The sequence below is a fragment of the Myotis brandtii genome, unplaced genomic scaffold (assembly GCF_000412655.1).
Source record: "Myotis brandtii unplaced genomic scaffold, ASM41265v1 scaffold253, whole genome shotgun sequence".
NCBI lineage: Eukaryota > Metazoa > Chordata > Mammalia > Chiroptera > Vespertilionidae > Myotis > Myotis brandtii.
This window is the reverse complement of record NW_005359590.1, coordinates 382,694-406,451: the sequence shown is the minus strand read 5'-3', so window position 1 is coordinate 406,451 and position 23,758 is coordinate 382,694. Positions and strand designations below refer to the sequence as shown.

At 36.1% G+C, this 23,758-nt stretch overlaps 1 protein-coding gene across 2 annotated transcripts in view; it reads left to right on the top strand.

The window, feature by feature from the left end:
• The window catches only part of PSMC6 (proteasome 26S subunit, ATPase 6), a 23,991-nt gene extending 468 nt beyond the window's left edge, over nt 1-23,523 (top strand). The window contains exons 2-14 of one of the 2 annotated variants that reach the window (XM_005867883.2): nt 955-1,034; nt 1,128-1,167; nt 1,416-1,468; nt 4,323-4,390; nt 4,616-4,730; nt 8,343-8,430; nt 10,681-10,742; nt 10,831-10,954; nt 11,431-11,492; nt 14,781-14,901; nt 15,299-15,379; nt 17,559-17,630; nt 23,034-23,523. In XM_005867883.2, the coding sequence (XP_005867945.1) occupies nt 955-1,034; nt 1,128-1,167; nt 1,416-1,468; nt 4,323-4,390; nt 4,616-4,730; nt 8,343-8,430; nt 10,681-10,742; nt 10,831-10,954; nt 11,431-11,492; nt 14,781-14,901; nt 15,299-15,379; nt 17,559-17,630; nt 23,034-23,152 (1,085 nt within the window). In that variant the 3' untranslated portion in view covers nt 23,153-23,523. The remainder of the gene's footprint in view (nt 1-954; nt 1,035-1,127; nt 1,168-1,415; nt 1,469-4,322; nt 4,391-4,615; nt 4,731-8,342; nt 8,431-10,680; nt 10,743-10,830; nt 10,955-11,430; nt 11,493-14,780; nt 14,902-15,298; nt 15,380-17,558; nt 17,631-23,033) is intronic. The other variant, XM_014540994.1, reaches the window with a different exon arrangement.
• The last annotated feature ends 235 nt before the right edge of the window (nt 23,524-23,758 follow it).

The window sequence follows — 23,758 nt, the reverse complement described above, 5'->3', positions numbered from 1 at the left end:
GAGAGACGGGGGTCCGGGACCTGCTGCAGCAGGAGACGGCGCTCGGGTAGCTGCTTGTTCGTGGAGTGGAAAGCCGGCGAGGGGCTCGAGAGCGAGGCCGCCGTCACAGTAACCTCGTCTTTTCCGTGCTTGGAGTGGTACCCCGCCAGGCACACGAGTTTCCCTTAACTCTTGAGCTAAAAGGCCGCTTGTAGGTTATTAATAGTGCACCTTCATGGGATTAAATGAAGCTCCTGCCATCTACTTCTGCGGAGCACCAAACCTGTTGCCCTTCTTTAAGGTAGAAAGCCAGAGAGCAGTCATAATAACCCATGTGAGCAGGGGAAGAGGTGAGGGAGGGTCTAACTTGTATCGTTTGGATTTGTAGTGACAAATCCGGAAGTGTCACAGTGTCAGTATCTCTCTAGAGCAGCGGTTCTCAACCTGTGGGTCGCGACCCCTTTGGGGGGTCGAACGACCCTTTCACAGGGGTCGCCTAAGACCATCGGAAAACACATGTATAATTACATATTGTTTTTGTGATTAATCATTATGCTTTAATTATGTTCAATTTGTAACAATGAAAATACATCCTGCATATCAGATATTTACATTACGATTCATAACAGTAGCAAAATTACAGTTATGAAGTAGCAACGAAAATAATTTTATGGTTGGGTCACAACATGAGGAACTGTATTAAAGGGTCGCGGCATTAGGAAGGGTGAGCACCACTGCTTTAGAGTGTAGCCTAAAATGTATTGCCGATCAAAAAAAAAATGATGCTTTCTCTGTAACATGTCATGTTTAAACGTGTCACCTATAAACAGCTTTATTTCTTTTGTGCTTTGATATATTGGGTGTGAAATATATGTAAAGTGAAATAGACAAGTAAACTTAAGTAAAGTGAGACTTAGTAACTTAAACTCACTAAGGTTATTTTTAATTAAAAATGTTCAAATTATATGATTTCAGTAAGGGAACAATTAAAAGAACTTACCAAGCAGTATGAAAAGTCTGAAAATGATCTGAAGGCCCTACAAAGTGTTGGGCAGGTAGGTAATGGAGTTTGCGGTGTAAGGGGTGAAGATAATTGCTTTGTTTTTAAGCTGTTGGCTAAAGATAATGCTTTCTTTTTTCTTTCTTAGATTGTGGGTGAAGTACTAAAGCAGTTAACTGAAGAAAAATGTAAGTGGATTACGTTGTTAATTAATAAGAGAAAGAGTGGACTCTCCCCCACCAACTTTTGAAATGCTTATAATGCTTATTATTCACAATAGTGAAGGTAGATGCTATTCTTGCATAGACTTAATTTTCTTTCAACTATGTATTGTCTTCTTGGAGGACAGAAATAAAACTCAACCTGACATCGATGTGGGTATATTTCATTTTACTTGCTATTTTTTAAATGTTTTCTTTCATTTTCTTTTCTCTAGTCATTGTTAAAGCTACAAATGGACCAAGATATGTTGTGGGTTGTCGTCGACAGGTAACACTTTAAATTTGTATAGTGCTTTATAATTGGCCAAGGTACATTCATAAAAGTTATTTAATTCTTGAGGTAAGCAGGTCTGGTATTATGTCCATAACTCCCAAAAGTGGTTTGTTAAGATATAAACTAAAACCATGGGCTTTGATTCCTGGTATTCTCTACTTGCTACTATACTTAGTTGCCTCCGTCAGCTCTACACACTTAGAAATCAAAGACTTTTATTTATTTTTATTGATTTTAGAGTGGAAGGGAGAGTGATAGAGAGATCGAAACATCTATGAGAAAGAAACAACAATCAGCTGCCTCCTGCTCACCCCCAACTGGGGATCAAACCTGCAACCTGGGCATGTGCCCTGACCAGAAATCAAACTATGACCTCATGGTTCATGGATTGATGCTCAACCACTTAGACACACTGGCCAGGCAGAAATCAAAGACGTTTAGAACTAGATATATCTCAGATAATTTTATTTTAACATATTTTTTGAAAGGGATTTCAGAGGATTAGATCCTGTCAATTAGCTGTTTTATATTTAAATATTCATGTTACTTATAGACTGTACTACAGCTTAAATTGATTTTGTATGAGTTCATTTACATTAGAATATAGGCAAATTGAAATAACTCCACATTTCATTTTGCAGTTATCAAAAATGCCAACAAATGGTTTTGAATCATAACACTAGTAGCCTCTGATTCCAATTTATGTATTACCCTATTCTCTACGAAGTATCATTAGAGCATACTTATAAATTCATTGGGAGGAGCTTTCTCTGAGTATTTGTCATATCAGGTTTGTTATAAACATTGATTTAACATGGAGTAGGATGGAATTTAACCCAGGGATGAACTCTAATCTGAGAATTTTGCATAGCATATAAATGGAATGACATTTTCCAAATAAAAAATATTAGGTGCTTAGTCTGACAAAGGATTATGTTCCTTTCAGGGCCCTCTGGATGACAAAAGTTGGCATTTCTGCCCTAGCCAGTATGGCTCAGTTGGTTGAATGCCATCCCATGGGCCAAAAAGTCGCCAGTTTGATTCCCAGTCAGGGCACATGCCCGAGTTGTGGGCTCTATCCCCAGTAGGGGCATACAGGAGGCAGCCGATCGATGTTTTTGTCTCTCACATCGATGTTTCTCTCTTCCTTTCCCTTCTTCTCTCTCTAAAAAATCAATTAAAACAAAATAAACTAAGAAAAAAGTTGGCATTTCAAAGATACTAGTGTGAGGGTAAGGGAGTATTTGAAAACTGGAAAATATTGGAAAAGCCAGAGTATATATTTCTTACAGATATTAATGTTGAAATAGCTTCACATTGATCTCATTTTAGCTGTTTTTCAGGTACCTCACTTGTAATTTTTTTCAGTTTAATCTATTATATTTTGCCTGCTTCTACTTCATTGTAATTGATACTAAATCCTAACCTTAGAGCTCTTTGCAAAATTCTGTGGTAAGTAGTTAGTAATTTGTATGATTCTGAAATTATATTGGCAAGCAGTTTTTTAATCTATGAAAAAGTAACTTTAGCCTGGCTGATGTGGCTCAGTGGTTGAACATCAACCTATGAACCAGGAGATCACGGTTCAATTCCCAGTCAAGGTACATGCCTGAGTTGTGGGCTCCATTCCCAGTGAGGGGTGTGTAGGAAGCAGCCGATCAGTGATTCTCTCTCATCATTGATCTTTCTCTCTCTCCCTCTCATTTGCTCTCTGAAATCAATAAAAACACTTTTTCTTTTTTTTTTTTAAGTAACTTTATTTATGGAAAGTAACATCCTGAATGTGAGGTCGAACCTATTGGATAGATACTACCCAATTCTATCCAAATAAGTTACTCTGCCCAAATATACCAATAAATTGTTTAGTATAGTTCAATCTAGTACAGTGGTCGGCAAACCGCGGCTCGCGAGCCACATGCAGCTCTTTGGCCCCTTGAGTGTGGCTCTTCTACAAAATACCACATGTGGTCGTGCATGTACAGTGCGATTGAAACTTTGTGGCCCATGTGCAGAAGTCGTTTTTCGGCCTGGGCGAGTCTATTTTGAAGAAGTGGCGTTAGAAGAAGTGGGGGTACGTTCGCTGAGGTAGACCCCCCAGATTGAGGACGTTTTTAGCAAAGGCCAGCTTAGGAGTACCCTAATTAAGTTAATAACAATGTACCTACCTATATAGTTTAAGTTTAAAAAATTTGGCTCTCAAAAGAAATTTCAGTCGTTGTACTGTTGATATTTGGCTCTGTTGACTAATGAGTTTGCTGACCACTGATCTGGTATAATCCAGTTAGCATAGTGTCTGGCATATAGCAAAGGCATGAAATGATGGTGGCTGTTTTGTTTTTAACAGTTTACTAAAAATCTCTAAAGGGGAAACAATGCATTTCCCCCTTTTCTTCTATGATCACGTAATACTTTCTTCCCAAAAGGTATAGTTTTTAAAATAAATCCAATGGGCGCACCACTTTCCTTCTCCCAAAATGTTCACTTAACAGATTTCTGTATAAATGCTTTGGTAATAATCACTGAAGTCACTGTACTACAGTGCCTGAGTGCGAATGAGTAGAACTATATTAATGAGCCTTTGAAAGTAAAATACTAAAGGCCATTCCTTCTTTAAGAACAAGGTCATTTACATCTCAAACTTTATGTATTGGTGATTTCACATTTCATGCTTAGATTGCACAAAAGGGGCAGATGGAAATAACTTTGAATTATAATGTTTACAGCCTTCTGATGGCATGGTGCTAATGATCTAATATTAGTGTTCTCTCTGCAGGGTAAAAATGATTATTTGGCTTCTACATATTCTCCCCTTTTTAAGTGTTTAACTCCTTTTGTTTTACAAAATTAGCTTGACAAAAGTAAGCTGAAGCCAGGAACAAGAGTTGCTTTGGATATGACTACACTAACTATCATGAGGTAAGTTTCTGATTCTAATTAGTTTATTTTCACAGAGGGAAAATTTTAGCCAAAATATGTTTTTAGAGATCACTGAATATTTTGCCACTTCTCCTTTTACTAATTTCTAATTAGTTTAAACATCTTTAAATAAAATCACCAAAATGTGCTCGCATCATTTATACTCGTATCTGTAGGCTGAGAAAATTCATTTTAAAAAGAAAAATACATACCTTGTCATTATAGGTATTTGCCGAGAGAGGTGGATCCATTGGTTTACAACATGTCTCATGAAGACCCTGGGAATGTGTCCTATTCTGAGATTGGAGGGCTATCAGAACAGATTCGGGAATTAAGAGAGGTTGGTAGTGTATGCTTTGTTTCTGAACTTAATAATAAATACTATTGGTTTTAAGATTCCTGAAGGGAGAAAGGGGATGAAAAATTACTTTGTCCAAATAGTGGTTACTGAATATTATACATTTAATATTCTTGCTGAGAAGAACAGTACTGAATTTCTAGCTGTGAAAATTATATGTGTTTGTTAATGTGGAGATAATTTGGTGTTAGAAAAATCCTGCTCTTTTTGACTAAGAATCTATCTTCTATATATTTATTTTTTATATATATAAAAGGTTAATATGCAAAGTATCCCTCGGGGTTCAAGTGGGAGTTTGATTGCTCACTATGACGTGTGCTGACCACTGGGGGGGGGGCGCGGGACGGAATGAAGGAAGGCCCCGGCCAGCAGCCAGAAGGCCCTTATAGGTCCTGATCGCCGGCCAGACCTAGGGACCCTACCCGTGCATGAACTTCGTGCACTAGGCCTCTAGTAATTGATATAATTCGATGCTCATGCCTCTGTGATTTTATTATCATAGTAGGTTATTTGGTCAAAGCACATTTAGATAATGTGTAATATAGTTTTTCCCATACCCTTATTATTGTTAGCTTCCTACCCTTATAGTAGAGTAAGTTACCTGTGCCCTAAATATTTTCTTTTGGTAAAGCTGTTTACTGCTGTTTAAGAAAAATACTGGCTTTAAGGTGGCTTAAACCTTGAAGCTCTTAGGTGAAGAATCTAATCAGGATTGCCTTGCTTCATAGCACAGGTGGCTCTTAACAATTATCATTAAAGCAAATTGATTGTCCTATTCATTTCAACCTAATTTAGTATGGAAATATTTAGGAATGAATGAAGATACCGTATTTTTCTGTGTATAAGACACCTCCATGTGTAAGATGCCCCCATGTATAAGACGCCACCCACTTTTTCAAACCAAAATTAAGAAATCAATATCTTAAACCTAAAACAGGACACATTTTTATTTAATAATTACCACAGGTAATGTTTACATATTAGTACTATGATATTATGCAGCATATCACTTTATTCAGCCTCTGTTGCATCACTGCTCTCCTCTTCATCACTATTAGTTCCAGTCACATCAATTTCTTCAACTTCTATTGTATCACTGCTATCTTCTGAGTCACTGTCTATGTATGTGAGATCATCCTCATAAACTGGTGGCATTTTCTGAGCTAACTTTGTTCGTGTTCTCATGGCCAACCCTTCTCTCCTCATGAAATTGAAGCACCATTTTGCCTTTCCTGTAAAATCAACAATGTTCATTTCGCTTGCAAACATTCTTGCCAGACATTGAATAAGCTTGGTTGACACACATAAGCTACTCTGGCACTACTCCATAATCCAAGTCTTAAGTCTGCCCCAAGTTTGACCATTTTGCTGGTTTTCCTCTTAAGGCTTTATTCTTTTTTGGCATCTTACGGAGTTGTTCTTCCTGTTTTCTCCACTGTCTGATCAGACACTCAGTGGGAGGAGGTCCAAATTGTCTCTCTGCAGCTCTATTTCCATGCTCTTTTGCATAGCTGATTACATTCAGTTTGAATTTTGCAGAGTAAGACAATCACCAGTTTTTATCTTTTTATTTTTTGACATCTTTATGGGCTCAGAATGCTCAGGTCCCTGTTGCATCTGTGCACTCTCCACCTCCACCTCCAATTACGGCATCAGCTGATGTCAGTAATAATAAGGCTCGTGATTGGAGGAAGCCTGTTTGACAAGGTATGAGTGTTTCCCTCGTTGGCTGACTTCCGTGTATAAGATGTCCCTCAATTTTCAGTGTAACAATTTTAGGAAAAAATAGCATCTTATACATGGAAAATATGGTACTTGGAATGGTGTATATCATCTGATTTAAACCCTAAGCCAATAGTTTTCAGAGTTTAGTATATTAAGTTTTTAGAACTCTTATTAAAATGCAGATTGCTGGGCCCTCAGCATGGTTCTGATATAGTAGGCTGGGAGTGGGACAAAGGAATTAGCATTTAAACAAGCATTCCAGGTAATTATGTAACCAAATTGTTTTTTGACCCTAGTTGAGGAAGCATTGGCCTGAGTGTAAATTAAAGCCTGTTTTTCTCACTTTGTAGTTAATGAAAGGTCAACAGGAAAAGTGCTTCATAGAACAGTGAAATCTTATCTTTAACAGTGATTTGCTGCATCAGGCATAGGAGCAGAAAGAATCTCTCCCTCTTTCTCACACATACACCCAGTATATACATATGCAGTACCCTTTTCCATCTACATACACTTCAGAATATTGATTTCTCACACTTTTAGACACAACTATTCAATAGACGTTTATCTCTCAAGTTACTGATTCTGTAAAGAGATTAAGTTGGGCAGGCAAACCCTCAATTTTTCTATTCTCCACTTTTTTTTCCTTGAATCAGTCTTAATAGGATCTTGAAAGCAAAATACTTGGTTCTTTTAAAGCTGCTATGCCAAAATGCCAAAATACGGAAGTTTATATACTTTTTTACTTAGTAGCAGTTATAACTTACCAAATTCCCCATATTAGAATTATTTTGTACTAGAGCAGTGATGGCAAACCTATGACACACGTGTCAGAGGTGACACGCGAACTAATTTTTTTGGTTGATTTTTCTTTGTTAAATGGCATTTAAAAATATAAAATAAATATCAAAAATATAAATCTTTGTTTTACTATGGTTGCAAATATCAAAAAATTTCTATATGTGACACGGCAGCAGAGTTAAGTTAGGGTTTTTCAAAATGCTGACACGCCGAGCTCAAAAGGTTTGCCATCACTGCACTAGAGGCTCAGTGCATGAAATTCATGCACTGGTAGGGTCCCTAGCAGCTGCTGGCTGCCGGCTGCCGGCTAGGACCTTCCTTCCCCCAGCCGCCTGCCACCCCTGCCCCCTGGTCTAACTCCCAGTCGAACTCCTGGTTGAGGGGACAATTTGCATATTAGGCTTTTATTATATAGGATTGTATTCCCAAATGCAAAATAGTATATGTCTTTTGATTTTGATGCTTAACTGATTGCTGTTGTAGTGGAATTTTTTTCATTGAGGTATAACTTACATTAAATAAGATGCATAGATTTAGCCCTAGCTGGTTTGGCTCAGTGAATAGAAAGTCAGCCTGCAGACCAAAGGGTCCCGGGTTTGATTCCAGTCAAGGGCATGTACCTCTGTTGCAGGCTCCTCCTAGGCCTGCAGTGCAGGAGGTAACCAATTGATGTATTTCTCTCTGCCTTTTCCTCTCTCTTCTACTTCCTCTAAAAATCAATGGAAAAATATCCTCAGATGAGTGTTAAAAAAAATTACAGATTTAAAGTGTACAGTTTAAATGTGTTTGGACAGATTATATACCTAAATAACCATCACTCTAGTCAAGTGTGTGGTTTGTTAAAATAACCACACACTTTAATTAATTAATTTAAAAATATTTAACATTTTTTAGATGTAAGAGATATCTAAGAAAAACTTCTAATATAAATAGTTTTACATAACATGGGATTCTAGATCTATTATGAATTGTGATGTGTATACCTAACTATACTGATATTTTTACTTAAACTATTTGAAAGTACATCAAAATCTTTACCAATGTTTAAGAAACATGCAACTTCTTTTCTAGGTGATAGAATTACCTCTTACAAACCCAGAATTATTCCAGCGTGTAGGAATAATACCTCCAAAAGGCTGTTTGCTATATGGACCACCAGGTTGGTATTAATTATGTCCACCTCACGAATGAATGAATCAAGGAATAAAAAAATAAGTTGGAAATTTCATGTGGGCAGTTCCAATCTCCACACTGTTGGGAGTAAGGGGAGATAGGAGATGTGTGTCTGCTGTCTCTTAGCATGCTTAGTCCCCTTGGGCCTCATAGGATACACAATTGACCCTTGAGCAACATGGTATTGGAGGCACTGACCCCCCCCCCCCCACACACACACAGTCAAAAATCTGCATATAACTTAAAATCCCTTGGTATCCTCAGGCATTGGTTCTAGGACCCACAGGGACACCAAAATCCCTTGGTATCCTCAGGCATTGGTTCTAGTACCCACAGGGACACCAAAATGTGCAAATGCTCAAGTCCCTTACATAAAATGGCATAGATCAATGCATATAGTTGGCCCTCTGCGTGTGCAGATTCCCAACTGCAAATGAAAACAGTACTGGTGCTTATTGAAAAAACCTACACATTAGTAGACCTGTGTGGTTCTTAATATGCCTATAGTTCTAGTGTATTGTCCTATATGGTTCACAGACCTCTGGGTGTCCCTGAGACACTTGTTGGAAATTTGCAAGGTCAAAACTTAGTTTCATAATGCTAAGATCTTAGTTGCCTTTTTCACTGTGTTGGTGTCTGTGCTGATGGTGCAATTGCAAGGGGTAAAACTGCTCATGTAGCTTGATTCAGTTAAGTCAGTGACACAAAATGGTGCTAGTAGTCAATGTGTTTTTGATTGTTCACACTTGCAGTTTCACTTTAAAACAGTGATTCCCAAAGTGGGCGCTACCGCCCCCTGGTGGGCGCTGCAGCGATCCAGGGGGGCGGTGATGGCCACAGGTGCATTTGTTTTAACTTTTTTTGTATTACCTTTCTATTCTGAGTTCAATAAATAGTTTCATAATTTCAAACTTCAATGTTTCTAATTTACACCTTTCTTTACTATATTTTACGAGAAAGGTAGAAACATTAATACATATATCTTTCTGTTTAATTGCTATTAAAATTTAAAAAAAATTAATTTCCAGGGGGCACTGAGTAATATTTTTTCTGGAAAGGCGGCAGTAGGCCAAATAAGTTTGGGAACCACTGCTTTAAAATGTCCTTGGTGAAGTAGTAAAAATTATTGTTATTAAATCTTGATACTTGAATAATATCTTTATTCTGTGTGATGAAATGGAAAATACATATAAAGTACTTCTATATATTGAATAGGATAGTTAATCTTTTGTGTATTTATTTGAGTTGCTAGCTGAATTAGCTGAAAGGATAATTTTTAGATAGTCTGTGGTTATCAGACTGGTTATTGGTTGTTTAGACTAATTATTGGTTATCTGGCACATGCTTTTCAAAAGTAAATGAAGTTTGCCTGTCATACAGAAAACAACTGACACCATTTGTAGCCAGTGATAAAATTTAACCTTTCACGGGAAAATTAGAGTTTTAAAACCTTACATCTGGCATTATGAGCTTGACAGCTTTCTACTACATACTTAAAAGGATGAAATTGGTGATGATATTAACAAATGTGGTCTTTTTAGTATTGTATAATGAAAAATACCAACATTTTGGAGATTTTCATAACTCACTGAACGAATAGTTTCTAAATAATCAATACTTGATAAACAATATCATGCATGGGTTAAGATCCATTTTGTGTGCAGAATAGACTAATGTGTTTTAATGTAACAAGTTTCTATTATAATCTATAAATAGGGTTTAATATAGTTTTTTTTTTATTAATCCCCACCCAAGGATATTTCTTCCATTGAGGTATATATTTTTTTAGAGAGAGTGGAAGGGAGAGGGAGAGACAGAAACATCAATGTGAGAGGGACACAATGACTGGTTGCCTCCCACATGTGTCCCGACCCCGACTGGCCTGGGGATCAAGCTTGTAACTGAGGTACGTCCCTTGACCAGAATTGAACCCGCAACCCTTCAGGCTGCTGGCTGCCGGCCAATGCTCTAACCACTGAGCAACCAGCCAGGGGCTGACATATTTCTAAAGTTATTGTATTTGGTGTGCTTAAAATAAAATTACAAGAGACATTTTTAATAAAATTAAAAATTTTAATATTGAAAGTAAAAGTATTATGGAATTTTCACTGGAAATTCTGTTTAGGACTTAGCTTCCATTTTGCAGCATTTACTCTCCAAAGGATTACAATCTTAAAAGGCTTTTGAAAGTTTGTTTTACTTTCCATCTAATTAAGACTTCTTTTGCCATTCCTAGGTACAGGAAAAACACTCTTGGCACGAGCTGTTGCTAGCCAGCTAGACTGCAATTTCTTAAAGGTAAAGGGAAGATTCTTTTTTGTAGATGTTGAAATTAAATTTTATTTGAATTATCTTATGTTTACCTTAATGTTTTTTCTTTAACCAGGTTGTATCTAGTTCTATTGTAGACAAGTACATTGGTGAAAGTGCTCGTTTGATCAGAGAAATGTTTAATTATGCCAGAGACCATCAGCCATGCATCATTTTTATGGATGAAATAGATGCTATTGGTAAGAGTAACTTGTTTTTTTTCTTTTTATCCTCACCCGAAGAAGGGAGAGGAAGGGAGAGATCTATGTTAACATCAATCGGTTGCCTCCTGTTTGCTCCTGGGTTGGAAATTGAACCTGCCATCTTTCGGTGTACAGGATGACGCTCCAACCGAGCCACCCAGACAATGCAAGAGTTACATCTTTAAAAATGTATTTTAAACTTTTTTTGAAAGTGTTAGGAAATTTTTTTTAATCTAAAAGAACTTGTTTCCCTCGCCTCTCATTGAAACTTCTATGAAGTAGCAAAATGAATTGGATGTTGACATTGAAAAATAAGAAATGTTATACTAAAATCATTGACTTTGTCAGTATAATTCTTACTACTTAATTTTGACCTTACTGGTTTTAACCCCAGCCACTAGTCATATTTTGTCTTAAATGATGTTTATAGAAGAAAAGAGTAACGCATATGATATTCCATGTCATTTTTTTAGGTGGTCGTCGGTTTTCTGAGGGTACTTCAGCTGATAGAGAGATTCAGAGAACTTTAATGGAGGTAATATTTGGTAAAGGGGTTTTATAAAGAAATCAATGTCTATTGAATAAAGAAGTGAACATTGGATAATTGAAGGTCAAATATGTACAGTTTAAATGAAGAATATACTTAAGTATGAAATTTGAAAATACTGACAGGAATAAACACTTCTCCACATATATCTCTAGTAAGAAAATGAATTCTGGAAAATAAGAAGGGTATCTATAAAATGCCCATTTGATGTACAGATGTACTATTCTGTGTCACTTAGATATTTAAATTGTATATTGTACTACTCGTTTTGTGAATATGATCTTGCACTAGTTTATTAAGACATTTTATGATCAATGGACTTAGTGAAACTGGTGGCAATAAATGAGTTACGATTATGTATGAGGCTGCTCAAGAAATTACTAACACTTTCCTCTCGTTATATTGCTGAGAATGAGAGGAAACTATTAATTGAAGAAGATGGATGATGGGATATTAGAAGGTACATAAAGCCTTTCTCCACTTAAAAATCTGAAAGTGATAGCAAGATCCTAAATACATTTCCCACTTCTACAAATAGAAGCTAGGTAGCATAGGTAATGCAGTGTCAAATTCTGTCTGAGAATGGGTATTTGAAAATTACTTTTCATAAATTAAACTCATTTGTTCACAAGGTATACAGTGTTTTAAAATTATAGAGTCTCTTAGAAACCTTCAATTGAGGTATTTTAAAACAACACTGATACTAGTTTTACTCATTAAATTTACATGTTAGCTAATGTATTTTGTGAAAGAAATAGACATGTGAGGCTAGCTATATTTTTAAAAGTTTGTTGACTGCAGTTAGGTTTTTCAACATTTATGCAAGAAAGCTTTAGGAATAAAAAAATGTTTAGTGTCTCATATTTCTATGTACAGTAGAGTTATTTGAAAAGATATTTAATGGATTTATTATCAGATTTGTAGAATAATCATTATATCTAGTTGTCCTAATGTAAATTTTATGTCAGACATACCATAAGCACTTTATATGTTAGATTTTATTATTGTTTTTTTTTTTTAATTTTATATATTTTATTGATTTTTTATCTGTCTTGTGGAAAAGACAATCCCCAAGGTTATGATTCTATTGGTCATTTCAAAAAAATCTAAGCTATCTCTTGCCAAGGTTTTTTTCACTTATTATTTTATGTATTTTTGCATGTCTTGAACCATTTTTGTCATTCTGTTGGTCCATTGTTAATGAGTCAAACAAAACTTTGACACATGCTCACTCTGAATTTGTGTGATAATTATGCTTTTAACATTTTTTTCTTTTTTTTAAATATATTTTATTGATTTTTCACAGAGAGGAAGGGAGAGAGATAGAGAGAGTTAGAAACATCGATGAGAGAGAAACATCGATCAGCTGCCTCCTGCACATCCCCCACCAGGGATGTGCCCGCAACCCAGGCACATGCCCTTGACCAGAATCGAACCCGGGACCTCTCAGTCCGCAGGCTGACGCTCTATCCACTGAGCCAAACCGGTTTCGGCAACATTTTTTTCTTAAATAGTAGTATATATTGTTGGTAAGATAATTAAAAGCTTGCAGAATTTAACTAATGGAATGCTTGGTAGTGTGTAGCTTTAGAAAAAAACCACAACAAAGTTATGTGATACTAGAGGCCTGATGCATGAATTCATGCACCGGTGGGGTTCCTTGGCCTGGCTGGTGATTGGGGCTGTCCAGACAGGAAGGGACTACAGGAGGGCTCCAGGGCATGTCCAACCCTCTCACCCAGTCCCAATCGGCCAGACCCCAGCAGCAAGCTAACCTACTGGTCGGAGCATCTGTCCCTGGTGGGCAGTGTGCGTCATAGGGACTGGTCGAGTGGTCGACTGATTGGTCAGACACTTAGCATATTACACTTTTATTATATAGGATTTGAGACTGAGATATCATTTTTGTGTGAAATAGCTTACAATTCTCCATATACCATCTGTTTGTCACAATCAGCACAATGACCATTAGAAGAGGACACAAATCTATAAATTTCCAATTTAGTAGTGTTTTTAAACCATTATCATTAATGCAAAATTCATTAAATTATCTGTTGTGCTGAGTAGTAGATGGATCAGTTTAACAATATGGCTTTGCCTCCAGGGAACACACAAATTAAAATAGATACTAGTAATAAATTTAAGGACAAACTGACATACAATTAAGTTTATTACCATGAACAGATTAGATGAATAAGATGAACTTTTATTTTAAAAATAAAAGAAAATGGCCTGACCAGTGTTTTTGAGTGTCAACCTATGAATCAGGAGATCATGGTTCAATTTCCTGGTCAGGGCACATGCCTAGGTTGCAGGCTCAATCCCCGGTTGGGGGCAGGCAGGAGGTAGCCAATCAATGATCCTCTCTCATCACTGATGTTTCCCTCTCACTTCCTCTCTGAAATCAATAAAAACATATTTTTAAAAAATGATATATACTATATATATCTTTGAGTGTATGTTATTTACCACTTGGTTAAAATGATTCCTAGATATTGTCATTGTAATTGTTTTAATTTCTCATTTGTTATTGGTGTATAAAAATGCACCCGATTTTTTAATATTAATTTCATATCCTCCTACATGACTGAATTTAGTTATTCTAATAGTTTTTTTTTGGTGGACTCTATATATTGTATCATGTCATCTGCAAGTCATGGCAGATTTACTTTTTTTTTTCCAGCTTAGATTCTTTTAATTTTTTTAAAATATATTTTATTGATTTTTTACAGAGAGGAAGGGAGAGGGATAGAGAGTTAGAAACATCGATGAGAGAGAAACATCGATCAGCTGCCTCCTGCACACCCTCTACTGGGGATGTGCCTGCAATCGAGGTACATACCCTTGACTGGAATCGAACCCTGGACCCTTCAGTCTGTAGGCCGACACTCTGTCCTCTGAGCTAAACCGGTTAGGGCTTTATTATTAGTTTTTATTTTTAAAAGTAATTAAGTGAAAAAAACTTGAACATTGGAAATCAGATCCACATAATTTAGTTCATAATTTTTGACCAGATGGAAACTTCCAGACTTAGTAAAACTACCTCATAGCTATAAAAAGATACATAGTGAAATAATCTTGAAACTTTGAAGATGGAAAGTATATTCCGTAATATAAGAGAGAGAGAAATCGGGTTCCATGAAATGATGATTTCGAAAATTATCTGTAGGCAATACATTTCATGGTATTAGGCATATAAAAATTGTGCCTGTATATTTTTTAATGATTGGAATGTTTTGTAAAATCTGTCTATAATTTTTATAAATATATTCTTAGTTACTGAATCAAATGGATGGATTTGATACTCTACATAGAGTTAAAATGATCATGGCTACAAACAGACCAGATACACTGGATCCTGCTTTGCTTCGTCCAGGAAGATTAGATAGAAAAATACGTGAGTTAAGGCTCTTTACTTGCTGTCCATTTCCCTTTGTCTATGTTCAGTTCTCTCTGTCTCTTTTTTTTTTTTAAATATGTTTTTAATGGATTTCAGAGAGGAAGGGAGAAGGAGAGAGAGAAAGAAACATCAGTCAATGATGAGAGAGAATCATTGATCGGCTGCCTCCTGCACGCCCCCTACTGGGAATTGAGCCCGCAACCCAGGCATGTGCCCTTGACTGGAATCTAACCTGGGACCTTCAGTCCGCAGGCTAGTGCTCTATCCACTGAGCCAAACCAACTAGGGCAGTTCTCTTTCTATTATTTTTCCTCACCCCCTACTGTATTTAAAAAACAAAAACAAGCAAACAAAACTGACTGCAAAAGGATTTCTTAAAATTTCTTATTTTCAGATATTGACTTACCAAATGAACAAGCAAGATTAGATATATTGAAAATCCATGCAGGTCCCATTACAAAGCATGGTGAAATAGGTAAGAAAATAACCTATTTTTATATATTATTTACATTTGGTAAATGAAGCAAAAGGCTATTGTATATCATTGGTAGCCTATCGAATATCTAGTTTTAAATTTAGCAAACATAGTGGTCTTAAATTTGGCTAATATTTATTGACCATCTACTGTATGTTAGGAATTGTTTTAAGTGCTGGGGATATAGCTGTGAACAAAACTGACAAATTCCTGCCTTTATAGAACTTACGGCAGTTTCTTTGGGATGGTGGGAATTGGGAATGAAAGCCTACTTCAGATGGGGTTTCAGAGAGATTGGGAGGAGAGACATTGAGTTTAGACATTTCTTTCAAAGAAATCTGTAGGAAAGAGGAGAAGGGAAGTAGAGCTGTATCAGAAATGGAGATGAGGATTTGGGGGAGTTTTCTTTTAAGATACAATAATTTAATTTTTATGCTGATGGGATCTAGGAGAATGAGAAATTAATAGTGCACTTTCCTTGAAGAGGGGTGGCACTGTCTATGAATATAGACTTCATTTACAAGAATAGGAGGGAAGGCAGAATATTATAGATGCTTATGATGACAGTTTCTCAAATATGGCAGGAACTTGTAGAATTTTTCTTCTGAATACTTTTATTTTCTAAATGAAATAGGAAGCAAGTTCAGAGTGAAGATTGGAAAGGAATGTTAGAGATTTGAGGACAGAGGACAAGTTATAAAATAGTTTTATATAGATTTGAAAGACTAGACTAGGGTAGAGGCCAGCAAACCATGGCTTATCAGTGTGTGAGAAACATCTATGGGTTGCCTCCGACTGGGGATCAAGCCTGCAAGCCTGCAAGCCTGCAACCTAGTTATATGCCCTAACTGGGAATCGAACCCATAACCTTTTGGAGTATGGATGACCTCCAACCAACTGAGCCACCCAGCCAGGGCAGAAATAAGTAGTTTTGACAGACCATATGGCCTGCAAAGCCTAAAAAATATTTACTATCTGGCCCATTGCAGAAAGTATGCTGACCCCTGGACTATGGGAATCTAGTAATTGTACTAAAAGCCCTTTAGAAATTAATGGTCCAGAATAATTACAAATAGTTGATTATTGCCTCTTAATTTTTTCATTGCTCATGTGAAAGAATTTTGAGCTGTAAAGATGAGCTGAACTAAAAATGTCAATTTATAGGTTTCCTCCGATACTGAGCTCTTGCTAGGTACCAGATGTGTTAACCTTGGGAATTCCTATTCTCAGGAAGTTTATAATTTGGACCTGAATGAAGCTAATTAATGAATTATCTGTATGATTTCTTTCCTTTTTAAAAATTTTTTAAATTGATTTCAGAGAGGAAGGGAGAGGGAGAGAGAGACAGAAACTTCAATGATGAGAGAGAACCATTGATTGGCTGCCTCCTGCACGCCCCTCACTGGGTATTGAGCTCACAGCCTGGGCATATGCCCCAGCAGGGAATTGAACCGTGACTTCCTGGTTCATTGGTCCAGGCTCATCCACGCTGACTGGGATATCTGTATGATTTCTAATAGAGATTGACATACTCTAGATTGCCTGATAAAGGGTGTCCCATCAGAGTTACTCACATTGTAGCAGTTATTTCTCTTTCTATTCCATATCAAGTCCATTACTGCTATCAGTTCTTCATTTTAAGTCTGTCATAGAAAGATTACTTAATAGTCGTTATCATAGATCTGATACCACTTGGAGCCTACACAAAAAAACAGAAAAGCTACCCGGTGCTTAATTTAGCATTTGAAAATTCCATATGATAAAATTATATCTGATGACTATTTTTGGTATATTTATATTTGGCTTATGAGATTAAATTCCATTGTTGCTACAGTTGTTTGGTGTCTTGGTTTATTCAAATTAAATATTTGGTTACAGTTTTAATGAGTTATAGCTTGACAGATAATCTGAAGTTCACATGTGTATAACTTTTTTTAAGATGTTTTCAGATATTGAGGATATTTCTTGGTTTTAAAGTTTCAGAAGTATTTTTATTTCTTCTTGGTGTTGGTTTACTTAGAATATAGTTTTTGGTTGTTAGTATTGTGTAATGTTAACAGTTGATGCCTAGCTGATCAAATTCAAAGTAGGCTCTTCAGTTTAAATTTTCCATTTATGAGCATAAATCAAAAACAGATCTTTTTAAAAAAATTAATTTCCAGTGCTTTTTCCTAACCAGATTATGAAGCAATTGTGAAGCTCTCAGATGGTTTTAATGGAGCAGACCTGAGAAATGTTTGTACTGAAGCAGGTATGCTTTTAAAGTATAGTGTTTGCTATTGATTTGATTTAATTTGCTGAAAATGTGTTGAGTTTGTCTACAGTCCGCAGGCTAGTGCTCTATCCACTGAGCCAAACCAACTAGGGCAGTTCTCTTTCTATTATTTTTCCTCACCCCCTACTGTATTTAAAAAACAAAAACAAGCAAACAAAACTGACTGCAAAAGGATTTCTTAAAATTTCTTATTTTCAGATATTGACTTACCAAATGAACAAGCAAGATTAGATATATTGAAAATCCATGCAGGTCCCATTACAAAGCATGGTGAAATAGGTAAGAAAATAACCTATTTTTATATATTATTTACATTTGGTAAATGAAGCAAAAGGCTATTGTATATCATTGGTAGCCTATCGAATATCTAGTTTTAAATTTAGCAAACATAGTGGTCTTAAATTTGGCTAATATTTATTGACCATCTACTGTATGTTAGGAATTGTTTTAAGTGCTGGGGATATAGCTGTGAACAAAACTGACAAATTCCTGCCTTTATAGAACTTACGGCAGTTTCTTTGGGATGGTGGGAATTGGGAATGAAAGCCTACTTCAGATGGGGTTTCAGAGAGATTGGGAGGAGAGACATTGAGTTTAGACATTTCTTTCAAAGAAATCTGTAGGAAAGAGGAGAAGGGAAGTAGAGCTGTATCAGAAATGGAGATGAGGATTTGGGGGAGTTTTCTTTTAAGATACAATAATTTAATTTTTATGCTGATGGGATCTAGGAGAATGAGAAATTAATAGTGCACTTTCCTTGAAGAGGGGTGGCACTGTCTATGAATATAGACTTCATTTACAAGAATAGGAGGGAAGGCAGAATATTATAGATGCTTATGATGACAGTTTCTCAAATATGGCAGGAACTTGTAGAATTTTTCTTCTGAATACTTTTATTTTCTAAATGAAATAGGAAGCAAGTTCAGAGTGAAGATTGGAAAGGAATGTTAGAGATTTGAGGACAGAGGACAAGTTATAAAATAGTTTTATATAGATTTGAAAGACTAGACTAGGGTAGAGGCCAGCAAACCATGGCTTATAGGCCAAATTCTGCCTTCTGTTTTTGTAGAATAACAAAATTAATTTGTAAATAAAGTTATATTATAACACAACCATTTATCTGTCTTTTGTCTATGATTGCTTTCCCACCATAATAGCAGAAATTAGTAGTTTTTTCTTTCTTTAATCCTCACCTAAGGATATGCTTTTGAATTTTAGAGAGAGGGGGAGAGAGAGAGAGAGAGAGAGAGAGAGAGAGAGAGGAGAGAGAGAGAGAGAAGAGAGAAAAGTATCAGTGTGTGAGAAACATCTATGGGTTGCCTCCGACTGGGGATCAAGCCTGCAAGCCTGCAAGCCTGCAACCTAGTTATATGCCCTAACTGGGAATCGAACCCATAACCTTTTGGAGTATGGATGACCTCCAACCAACTGAGCCACCCAGCCAGGGCAGAAATAAGTAGTTTTGACAGACCATATGGCCTGCAAAGCCTAAAAAATATTTACTATCTGGCCCATTGCAGAAAGTATGCTGACCCCTGGACTATGGGAATCTAGTAATTGTACTAAAAGCCCTTTAGAAATTAATGGTCCAGAATAATTACAAATAGTTGATTATTGCCTCTTAATTTTTTCATTGCTCATGTGAAAGAATTTTGAGCTGTAAAGATGAGCTGAACTAAAAATGTCAATTTATAGGTTTCCTCCGATACTGAGCTCTTGCTAGGTACCAGATGTGTTAACCTTGGGAATTCCTATTCTCAGGAAGTTTATAATTTGGACCTGAATGAAGCTAATTAATGAATTATCTGTATGATTTCTTTCCTTTTTAAAAATTTTTTAAATTGATTTCAGAGAGGAAGGGAGAGGGAGAGAGAGACAGAAACTTCAATGATGAGAGAGAACCATTGATTGGCTGCCTCCTGCACGCCCCTCACTGGGTATTGAGCTCACAGCCTGGGCATATGCCCCAGCAGGGAATTGAACCGTGACTTCCTGGTTCATTGGTCCAGGCTCATCCACGCTGACTGGGATATCTGTATGATTTCTAATAGAGATTGACATACTCTAGATTGCCTGATAAAGGGTGTCCCATCAGAGTTACTCACATTGTAGCAGTTATTTCTCTTTCTATTCCATATCAAGTCCATTACTGCTATCAGTTCTTCATTTTAAGTCTGTCATAGAAAGATTACTTAATAGTCGTTATCATAGATCTGATACCACTTGGAGCCTACACAAAAAAACAGAAAAGCTACCCGGTGCTTAATTTAGCATTTGAAAATTCCATATGATAAAATTATATCTGATGACTATTTTTGGTATATTTATATTTGGCTTATGAGATTAAATTCCATTGTTGCTACAGTTGTTTGGTGTCTTGGTTTATTCAAATTAAATATTTGGTTACAGTTTTAATGAGTTATAGCTTGACAGATAATCTGAAGTTCACATGTGTATAACTTTTTTTAAGATGTTTTCAGATATTGAGGATATTTCTTGGTTTTAAAGTTTCAGAAGTATTTTTATTTCTTCTTGGTGTTGGTTTACTTAGAATATAGTTTTTGGTTGTTAGTATTGTGTAATGTTAACAGTTGATGCCTAGCTGATCAAATTCAAAGTAGGCTCTTCAGTTTAAATTTTCCATTTATGAGCATAAATCAAAAACAGATCTTTTTAAAAAAATTAATTTCCAGTGCTTTTTCCTAACCAGATTATGAAGCAATTGTGAAGCTCTCAGATGGTTTTAATGGAGCAGACCTGAGAAATGTTTGTACTGAGTGGAGAATGATTCCAAGAAGCAGGAGGGAACAGGGCACATGAGATGGGAAAAGGAAATGCTATTATAAGGATGCACCATTGAGGTAGCTGCTTTAGGCAAGGGGGGGCTGATTTTGATGAGATCCAGAGAAACATACCAGAATGCCATTTAGCATTACCCAGCTGAAATATTGGGAGACTGGCATTTATTTACCAGCTCTCATCCCCCATTGGATGAGATTTGTCCTTGGGAATGTTAACTCTTTTGCACTTTGGATGCCTAGGGTAGAGTGTGGAAAGACATGCATGTGATAGAATACTGGTCCCCTGAAGTAAGTCTGAGGCTATACAGAACTGTGCACCCACACCCGTGGCTGAAATGAGACTAGGCCAGCACCAGAGAAATCTCCAATGTGGATGACATGTTTTCTGATGCTAGTCTGTCAGCTTTGAAAGTTTGATTTATGAATTTTGTGTTCGTACAGCTTGTGTAAATGTAGTCATTTTAAATATAATTTTCTCTATGGGTTGTGTGATCCTTTTTTTATTTCTGGTACCAAGTGGCTTTAATACCCCACATAATAGTCAATTAGTTTTCGTCCTCCACACAGAATCTGAAAATCAAAAAAATTGATTTCTATGGTAAGTGTTACAATGTGTGATTTCCTCTTTTTCCATATCACCTTTGGCCTTATTTTAACATTTCTTATACATTCACACAGTATTTAAAGGCATGGCTTTTCCATAAGAGTATCTTTGTGGGTATACTGTGACTCTGTATCTGAATCAGAAGATGTTCAGATCTAGAAATTCAGTTTGAATCAGAGTAAATCATGCTCACAAAGACTTAATAATGAAGAAAAAATAATATTTAAGAGGTAAACTATCATGTGGTTTGAATTACTTGAAGTAATTTATGACATTCTCTTTCCAAAGTCTCCATTGACCAAATTATCAAAAGATTGCTTTAGTTAAAATGGAATCCAAACAAAAGCTCTCATCCCCCATAGGATGAGATTTGTCCTTGGGAATGTCATAATCTTAAAGGCTGATACCATCAAATTATGATGATCTCCATTTTTTCATCATATATAAAGGAATGATTTTTAGCTATTTCCAACAAAGCTTTTAGCTTTTTAACGGTGGAACATTGATATCTGGAGACATATTGAAATTCTTTGGAGTATTTTTGTTAACGTATCTTCCTGTAGGTTAAAATACACTATATTCAGTTACAGTTGTCTTTTCCTTTCAAATCCAGAGATTATCATACTTTCTGGATTAGACTACATCTCAGATTCACTCATTTACTAAGCAATGATTTGGATTAAAAAAAACCCAGTTATTTCTATTCACTTGATTTCTGAAGACAACATAGAATAGCTATTTTCAAGACTCCTTGTAATTAGAAATCTTGAAAGGGAAGAAGATAGGAAGTAACCCTTGAAATCTTTTATTCAAACCCACTCATTTTATATATGAGTGAAAATTCAATATAAGCAGATCCTCAATGAAAATATTAGTAGGATTCATTTAATTAGTAAATAGGGATACCTTATTGGCTTTAGCTTATGAAATTAGGATCCTCTCATAACCTGGGACCCATGATACAACTACATAATGTTAAAAAGAAAAAACACAAACAAAAAACTTTTACCCCTTTGTCAGTTATTTGACAAGTAACTTGTCAAAAACTTGAAGGAAAAAATTGAATTACGATACTTGAATAGGGAAGTTATAATATCAATCAATTTGTATATAATTAAGGTAATTTTAATACATGAATAATGGCATTGAGTTTGGTTAAAGTGTACTGTTCACTTTCTAAAAATTCCTATTCTCTGACCTTTTGATTATTAACAAGTCAAGGCTATCAGAATTACTGGAGGTGTTTTGTGTTTTCCCAAACCATACATGGGTTACTTCCTTCTAAGGAATTGCTACTTGTAGCGTTAAGAAACTGATGCTTAAAATGTGTATGTTTTGTTTATAGTTGGATTTTGTTTTGTTTTTTCAAGATGCCATTGGATACAGGGATTGTGTGATTTAGATTTTAAATATTCAGATAATTATCTTGTTTTCTAGCTTTTGATTTGGAAAATAATGTTCATGATAGCTGGAAAGTCGTTGAACAGTGATAGTGATTTTTAACAGATCAGAACTGCTGATTCAGAAGTAGTAAATCTACGCTTCTTCAACTTTACTAGTACTCCATAGAATTACATTATTTAGTTTCCTTATAATAAAGTAGAGATCCAGTGCACGAAATTCGAGCATGGGTAGGTTCCCTAGGCCTGGTCGCTGATCAGGGCCAATTTGCAGGGCAATCGGTGGGGGCCATCAGAGGGCCCCTGCTGGTACCCGCTTTGGCCAGCCTGGTGCTGCCCGCTCGCTGGCCCCACCGCCGCTGCTGCCGGTCGCCTCCCTCTGTGGGAGGGGCCTGTGGGCTGGGGGCAGCTCCTGCGTTGAGCGTCTGCCCCCATGTGGTCAGTGCATGTCATAGTGACCGGTCATTCTGCTGGTCGTTCCGCCGTTGGTCGATTTGCATATTAGGCTTTTATTATATAGGATAGGATAATTCACATATTATATAAAGCAGTCACATTATTTTATTTTCCACAGGTATGTTTGCAATTCGTGCTGATCATGATTTTGTAGTACAGGAAGACTTCATGAAAGCAGTCAGAAAAGTGGCTGATTCTAAGAAGCTAGAGTCAAAATTAGACTACAAACCTGTGTAATTTACTGTGAGGATTTTGATGGCTGCATGACAGACATTGGCTTAATGTAAAAATAAAGTTAAGGAAAATAATGTATGTATTGGCAATGATCTCATTAAAAGTTATGAATAAAAACATATGAATAACAAAAATTAGTAACTCAGTATTTGTACTTTTAAGATTGGTACAGAAGAAATTTGTATGTTTGTTAATGTTGCATTTATTGCAGCAGAAGTTATAAGAGTGTGTTGTAACTTTTCATATTTGTTTTGTGAGCATTTTATAAAACATTGAAAATGGTTTGAGATAGTAGTACATTTCTATGACTTATTTTATATCATTTGTTTTCCTCATCCTAAAAAGTTGAATAAAATCTGTTTGATTCAGTTCTACATATATTCTTGTCTTTTGTAAGAGTACATTTACTATAGTCCTTAAGTTTCTTTATTTAGTAAGTAAACTATTTAATAACCAAGATGAAGTTGTATTTAGGTCAGAGATGGGGAACCTTTTTTTTGCCAAGGGCCATTTGGATATTTAAAACATCATTCCCAGGCCATACAAAATTATCAACTTAAAAATTAGTTGCTAATTTGGTCAAACATTTAATTAAATCATCCCTAATGC